The sequence below is a fragment of the Micropterus salmoides genome, unplaced genomic scaffold (genome assembly GCF_014851395.1).
Source record: "Micropterus salmoides isolate LMB-PRFRI ecotype aquatic unplaced genomic scaffold, ASM1485139v1 Ms_hic_scaffold_3248, whole genome shotgun sequence".
Lineage (NCBI taxonomy): Eukaryota > Metazoa > Chordata > Actinopteri > Centrarchiformes > Centrarchidae > Micropterus > Micropterus salmoides.
In genome coordinates, this window is record NW_024042538.1 from 2590 (window position 1) to 11102 (window position 8513).

An 8513-nucleotide genomic window follows, 5' to 3' on the forward strand; every position below is an offset into this window, starting at 1 on the left:
AAATTATTCATGGTTTATCTTCCCCTCCCCTCCAACAGTTTGTCAATACCCGAACAGCTGATTCCTGCAGGACCAGAGGTGCAGCTAGGGGAGATTGTATCATTCCCTTTAGGAAAAGTGTATTTGGTCATACTGCTTTTTCTGTTCTAGCTGCTGCTGAGTGGAACCTCACCCCCATAATTATCAGAAATATAAACACGTATAGTTCATTTAAGATTCAGTTAAGGAAATGGCTTATTGATCATCAGAGCTGTCAACATTAACCTATTACTACACATGCCCTTGATGCACACTGTTGACTTTTTTTTTTTGTTTTTTTTTCCTTATGTGTGTCATGTTTTTACGTGATGTTTGTCCGATTGTTGTTTTGATGTGTTTAGATTGTATATTTTAATATAATTGATATTTTACTAAATGTATCTTAATTTTTTAGTGCTATATACTATGTAATCTTTTTTAGGGTGACTCTTAACATCTGTCTAGGGACTGCAGATGAAAAATAGCCTTTAGGCTAATTCTGGCATATTGACAGAAATGTTTATGAATATGCACTGTCCCTGTAATAAATAAATAAACAAACATACAGGCATAGTTTGACACCATTAAAACTTAAACACTTACAATCGTATTTTTTAAAAGAATTAATAAGGAATAACATATTTCATACGTGTGTAACGTGATTCAATGAACAATTACATGATTTATTAATGCCAACCATGAGAGTGCTTTGTCTCATACAAGTTTTCTTTCGGCAGCGCAGAGCTTGGTTTCATGCAGTACCTAGCCGTACCAGTTGCCATAAATCACAACATGTCATGATCTCATTCTTGGCTTCAGTTCGCGATGATCTCAGCCCTGCCGTACGTGACTTTCTGCATGTGCCTTGCTTCTAATGAGCGGGTTACGGTTGGCTAGGTTTTGCCTGCGCGGCCTGAGCAGCTTCTCTGCTCATTAAAAAGCACGCGTTCATGAATACACAGAGTATAGGAATAATGTATGATAAACACACAGAGTATAAGAATAAAATATGAGTTTAAACTCACTCCCTAAACACTCAGTAGTTATACACTCAGTAGGAATAATGTATGATAAACACACAGGGTATAAGAATAAAATATGAGTTTAAACTCACTCCTTAAACACTCAGTTAGTTATAACATATTGCAAACCATTGATAAGGTGTATTAATATAGAAAAAGAAGGTGTATAAATATAGAAAAAGAAGGTGTATAAATATAGAAAAAGAACCTAACAATCAATCTAGGAATTAGGCCTTATGCAATCAATCTAGGATTTAGGCCTTATTCAACAGGAACCAGCAGATGGCAGGATTTGTTTTGCCATATGCTGGGACCCAATGACCAGGATTTCTGTTTTGTCTGAGTTCAGCTGGAGGAAATTATTTGACATCCATTTTTTAACTTCACAAAGGCAGTCGGTAAGTGAACTGGTCTGTGGATCTGACAGGCAAGTACATTTGTGTGTCATCAGCATAAATATGAAAAGAAATGCCATGTTTATGAATAATATGTCCAAGGGGAAGCAGGTACAAGGAAAACAAAATGGGTCCTAAGACCATCCCCTGAGGCACACCATATTTAACTGGACAGAACGAAGAGACATAGTTGTTTACAGACACGCAAAACTTCCTATAACTGATAAGAGCTACTAGCGTCAAGGCTTTTGTTGCAGCACGAGACTGCCTCTCTACAAATGTTTGACTACCTGGTGAACGACAATGGCCTGGAGCTGCACAAGCACCTAGACTTTATAAAGGAACAGATTGCTAGATCACCGGACGCTAATGCAGCTCAAGGCCAGAAGGTACCATCCACTTCTGCCTGTGTGAAATCATCATTGCTCCAACAGCCAATTTGTATAGAAAATAACTTATAACACTTTAAGATCTTTAAGATGTTTATACCAACTTTCCTCGGACATGCACTCTCTTAACTTGGAACCGGTTCTTGATACCCTATGATATATGAGATATGATGGTGCCTGACCATTAAGGGCTTTGTAGGTGAGCACAAGGATTTTAAATTATATTCAGGATTATACAGGGAGCCAGTGCAGAGAAGTGGTTGTGGGAAAAATGTGATCTTTTTTAGCAAAAACACATCAAAATTGGAACAACTATAAACTACCAACTATTTCTTAATAAATAACCAGAAATAATCAAATTTTTTTATTTTATTTTTTATTTTTTTAGGTCATTTTCGAATGTACATATTATATAAGGAGGAAAATGGAACACCTGGAGAGGTGGTGAAGAGGTGAGAAAATTGAACAGCATAACAGGGCACATAGAAACAAACATCCACTCACATGTAAGCACAATTTAGAGTCACCAATTAACCTGCATGTCTTTGGACGGTGGGGGGAAAGCCGGAGCACCAGGAGAGAAACATACAAACTCCACGCAGAAACGCAGACGACCAAAGTTTGAACCCTGGACCTTCTTGCTCTGAGGTGACAGTGCTAACCACTGCACCACCGTGCTGCCTGCTTTTAGGTATTGTTTGTTTTTTTAGGCAAATTTAGAATCTATATTATAAATATGTTTTATGATGTAGGGGAAGCCGGAGCACCCGGAGAGAACCTACGCAGACACGGGGAGAAACATACAAACTCCACACAGAAACGCAGACGACCAAGGTTTGAACCCTGGACCTTCTTGCTCTGAGGTGACAGTGCTAACCACTGCACCACCGTGCTGCCCTGCTTTTAGGTACTGTTTGTTTTTTTTAGGCCAATTTAGAATTAGAATTGTTTTATGATGTAGGGGAAGCCGGAGCACCCGGAGAGAATCTGCACAGACACGGGGTAAAACATAGAAAGTCCACACAGAAACGCAGACAAAAATCAGAGTCAGGCCCAGATTTGAACCAGCACTTTTTTGTGGTAGGTTGGATTTTTCCCAGCCTCACAGGTGAGCTAAGCGTCGTATGTGCGGAGGGCTCTTGGTCGATGTTATCTTTCTCAGCCTTCATCGCGGTGCCCGCACTTTCTAAAGCTTTTTTGCTGTTCAACTTTTCATTGAGCTCCTGGACCTCTTGTCGAAGTACGTCCTTTCCTCGGACCATGGCATCTTTTTCCATTGTCAGCGATTTATTCATGACCTCCAGCATTTGTTCACTTTGTAGTCTGGCGTAGAGCTCTTCAACCTCGAGTTGTAATGTGTGGTTTTGTTGGCTCAAGGCTTCATTTTCTTCTTTCATGACATTATTCTTGTCTACCAAAGCTTGTTCCTTTACAAGCCTTTTCTCCACCTTCTGAATTTCTTTTTTCAGGATGTTATTTCGCTGAGTTAGATTCTTTTTCTCTACTTTCATTGCTTTATACATTTCGTCTATGACGGTTTTGTTTTCCATCTCCTCAATGCGCTGTTTGATTTCTTGATGGAGTTCATCGTTGTGTCTTCTTAAGGCTTCAATCTCCTGTCTCAGTGGACCAAACTTGCCTTCATAGACTGGCATGCTATCACGCTTTGAGTAGAGCGAACGAAGTTCTTTAAGAAGCTCATTTCGTTTTGCAGAAACATCTTTTTTTTCTGATTTCAGGGCTTTATACTTGTCCTTCATGGCTTTTCTGTTCTGGATCCTTCTTGTAAGGCTCTGAATGAGTAGTTTGAGGTTTTCATTTTCTTGGCGCATAAATTCCATGACGTGCAACTTCTCCCCATACACGACACTGAACATCTTTTGATCTTCAAAATCTTTGTAGAGCTTCTGCTGTTGTTCTTTCAGTGCAGCGTTCTGCTGGCTGATGGCCACTGTTGACACTTCCATTTGATCAATCATTTCCTGCAGAGCCTTTTCATTACGGAGATCTTTGGCTATCTCCTGAATCTCTTGTCTCAGGTTGTCATTTTGCTGGCTAATCGCCACATTCTCTGCTTTCAGTTGATTATACATTTCATCCAAAGCATTTAAATTTCTGCACTTTTCTTTGAGCTCCTGGATCTCCTCTTGTATGCTGTAATTCTGGAGCCTCACGACCTCAGTTTCCTCCTTCATGACCTTACACATTTCCTCCAAAGCTGGTTCATTTTGGAGTTTTTTCCTGAGCTCCTGAATCTGTTGTTGCAGTGCCCCATTTTGCTGGCTTGCTGCTAAGTGCTCTGCCTTGATGTTCTTACACTTCTCATCCCAGGCTTTGTCAGGTCGCATATGGTTTAGCTCCTGAAGTTCTTTTCCCAAAGCTTCCTTGGCTATTAAAATGGCTTCTTTTGCCACTTTCACAGCCATGGGCATTGCATCCAAATCTTTTTGAGTTCGGCTATTTTCATGGTGCTCTGCCAGTTGTTTTTTCTGATCTTGTTTCGGATACCTTTGCAGTTGGATATTAATGCCTTCAAGTTGTTGAATGACTGCTTCTAAGTCCATATCCATTTTTCAACAAGTTTCTTTTTCTGGGCTCTGTACACGAAGCTCAGTTGTAAATGATTCAGGTGTTAGATTGAACAGTTGAAGTATTAAAATGTGTTCCCTCAGTGACTTTGATCTTTGGAATGTTGAAGATGTCATAAAGTACAGGCAGTGACATCACATTCCCCTCAGAATGGTGTTTATGACATCATCAACATTATGACATCGTCAGAATTCTGATTGATAAAGTACAGGAAGTGACAGAACCTTTCACACAGCATGGTGTTTATGAAACGGTAGAAAGACAGAGGAGGTGGTGATCCTTTGAGCAAATTTGAATCTACACATTTTTATACACAGAACATGTCCTCCTCTTTGTCTACGTTTTCTTACATAAGAAGCAATCAATCACTCCCAAAATTTGGAGGCAATACTATTATCCAACTGCTGGAACACAAACATCCTCACACATTAACCCTTTTTGATCTGCCCTGTCCAAACCTGGGCGAACGTCCCAGAGAAAAATAACATTTTACATATCGATTCTGTCCTTATATGTCGTACTCCATGAATCCTTGCATTTGGACCAGAAGAAATGTAGTAAAAACTGGAAATGCACGATACTGTAATGTAGAGATTTGTAAAAGTGAAGTTGATTTAATCAAGCAGAGGCCTTTCTTTTCCATTTAGTTCCCAAAATCTCTGCATGTGCCAAGACAATTTTCCTCTTTTAATATCTTAACATAATATAGACTACCCCTGGCAAAGTTTTTATTATTTCTGTTCTGTATAATTCTTTATTTCCCTTTATTTCTCTTTTTGCAATAAAGATTCAAGGAGAGAAAAAAAATCAGATTATTCCAACACAACTGAATGCATCATCAGTCATCACTCACTCCTCCCTTTGCAAGCACAGAGCAGCAGCTAAGGTGTCCGACACGCTTTGTCGGCTCTTGTGCTGAATATGTGGTCCTCTTATTTGTCCAAATTTCACTTCTCTTTTTACTTCAAACAAACCAGAAGACTACTACTGATTTACTTCGTACGTATTCAACGTAGTGACGAAACGCGCTCTGTAGAGCAGTTTGTCCTTTTGGGCTACTGTAGAAACATGGCGGTTTTCTCTAAAAACATACTGGTTCATTATGTATGTATGTTATTATGTCCTTATACACCACTGAAAACATAGTTATGGATATTATAGTGCATTTCTGTCAGTAGATCCCTATTATTATTTTATTAAAGGTTCAGTCTGTAATATTTAGAACAAGGAAATCAGTGACACAAGTTCACATCAGGCACTGAAAGCAGTGGCGCACCATATGACGCTTCTGTAGATTATTACTCAATTGGCACAAAATTTAGCCGCATAATGAAGAGTCTGATCTGGAAACTCCCATGTGTTTATGGTCATATTATGTGATTACAAGTCTGTTTTCTGTTGCAAATGTTTCTTCTTCCAAATGGAGGCATGACAGAAAAAGTTTGAGAGCCACTAATATTTGCACACTCTAATATCAAGACGTTCTGACCGTGCATCTATTATGCCCCACATCTAAAACATCCGGTCGCTTGATTTATTCCACAAGGCTAACAGAATAAGGAGAACTCTTACTTTGTGTTGAATTGTTCAAGAGGAATCTCTCTGGACTGGTCACGCTTCAGGGACAGACAGCTGGACACCGGAGACTCGGCTCTGCCCTCCTCGTCACTCGTCTTTCATCCAGCAGCACAGTCAGTGACACAAGCTGGTATATGTTGATACTGGTAGGCCTAACAAACAGACATCTTTCAAGACAATATTTTCATGACCTTTTATTTGAAAATAAATATTAAATGAATAGCATACAGATTTTTGTACATTCAACAACAAATGAATGCCGCTGAAACATGAGATTTGTGACACTGTATGTGCTAAAACCTTACACCCGCACTAATGGAGCTCAGGATTGATCTGGAGGCCGGCTGCTTTACTCCAAACAGTTTTGAATTGGACTGTGTGCCAGACCTTTTGGATGTGTAGAGGAACTCAAAATATTAATTGATCCTGTGTCGGGAGACTTAAATATGAAGTTATGCTGCTGTGCCTCCTCGTGCGTAAAAGCGCACAGCGTCTCTCTTAATGGGGAGACCCTTCACCCTATTTCACCCGCCCCGAAATTCACAAAATGTATCGTCCAAAATTCTGCCCGCAAGCAGCGGTGCACGCACAAGGTTTTCATGTGCTTCATGTGTTTTCCCAGAGTGGACACTGAGCTTGGAACAGTACTTCAAGTTGAAATGAGGGTAGCGACGGTCAGCTGCGCCCGCATGGCTTCCATTTACATTGATCGTGCTATCAATGGTTTTTATTCGAATGATTTTATACATACATGTAATTACGGAGGTCCGGACCTCGGTGACCTCATACGACCATGCTTGTAACCACTCTGTGCTGAAGGAAAGTGTGTAAGTGCGTGCCAGCACAGTCGTGTCATGCGTGCATTTCTACAGTGCTGCACCCCTAAGCGAAAATATCTTCATGCGCGCCTGCAAGCTCACGACAGACAGTTTTTAGTCTTCAAGTCCCTTTGTGCTTCTACGGAGAGAGTTTCCCAGCTAAGCTGTGGTGGAAGGAGGGTTATTACTAATGACTCTCACATCCCTGAAACCAGCGTTATGCCTAGACTGATAAGTAAGACTCCTGCATTGTTTTGCACTGAAAACGGATGTCATCCCTCATCACAGTAGGCCTAAACACTTTCCTACAATGGTAATAACAAAGCAGAACCAGTGGAAACAACAAAATGACAGTAATCTTATTATTCAGTCCAAAGGCTCTCAGAAACACCGCAGGAAATTGTTGTTGTGTCACAAAAACTTTAAATAGCAGTAGCCTAGCCCAGTGCTTATGTATCTTTTTTCAACAGGACAGGCCATGAACTTTAACCTTTTCAGCCAATGTGATCTGATAGTTACTTTATAGGATACTTTTCTAAATGGAATTTAGCTGTGGTTTTTTATGTGCATTTTGAAGTAGACTATCTCATTAGAAAAGGTTGATGGAAACGGCAGCTTTCCCAAACAAAATCCTTAATTTCGCAAAAAAGTTTTTACGCTCGCTTGAGGTGTTTTTTGCCTTTGTCGAAAAAGAGTAAATGCGCTAAATGGGAGGTGGAAACACTTGCCGAATAAGTATGAACTCATCTGATCAGCTGTTTCCCCCAAGTGAAAAAGAAATATACTTAAGTAGCACTTTTTTGGATGCACTTATTTTAATTGTACTATACTAAGTGTATATTAAATGTGTTATTTTGGAAATACTTAGTCAACTTTAAGATAATTGCAATATATTTTAATATACTTAGTTGTGTTAAAATGGACCTATTTTAAGTACCTTTACTGTAATTTAAATATACTTTTTTTAAATTGAACCATTTTGTGCTATACTTGAAGAACAGTTTAAATATATTTTAAATGTGTTCCCTGAACATTTTTATTAGCATTTCAGCATATTAGTAATTTATTACTAGTATACTCCAAGAGCCACTATTAATATCTTGGGAAGCTGCTTTATGAAACCATTCAGTGTGAGAATAATGCATCATTAATGCATTAAAAATATCTTGCAAAATGCCTTTTTAGCATAATAAAAAAAATTAGTTTAAAATGTATTTTACAACACACACACATACAGACAACAAAAAACTTTAATTTTTGTTTACATTACAAAAAGAAATTCCTGTACATTAAAAGGTACAGCAGCATGTATCACATCTTGACCAAAATACCTTCAAATAAAAATAAAATCAGTAAAATGATGACATATGATCAGTATTACTGAAAAGTACACTATACACATCCCATCATTAATGTTACCCATGGGGGTCCCTCACACGGTCCGGACTCTGGGCACAGCTCAGATGACCTCACGGCCGTCCCACTTCTGACACCATATGTGGACAAAGGCGAGAGCAGTCACCCTGCCCAGATTCAAACACAGGTCTACAGGGTACCAAACATGCAACTCTGACAGCAACGGCAGCCAGGCTCGTTGGTATGGCAGTCCAAGCGCTTACTCAAATGTGGTGGAGGTACTCGTCACAAGCATGCAGTACAAATGGTGGAACCAAACTGAAACTGAAAAATGTCACAATCCTTATC

At 39.4% G+C, this 8513-nt stretch overlaps 1 protein-coding gene across 1 annotated transcript; it reads right to left on the bottom strand.

The window, feature by feature from the left end:
* Positions 1–2774: 2774 nt before the first annotated feature.
* LOC119884174 (protein Daple-like) lies at positions 2775–4544 on the bottom strand. The gene has a single exon (XM_038694631.1). It carries the CDS (start codon positions 4392–4394, stop codon positions 2775–2777), a length of 1620 nt encoding a protein of 539 aa, XP_038550559.1. The 5' UTR covers positions 4395–4544.
* Positions 4545–8513: the final 3969 nt, after the last annotated feature.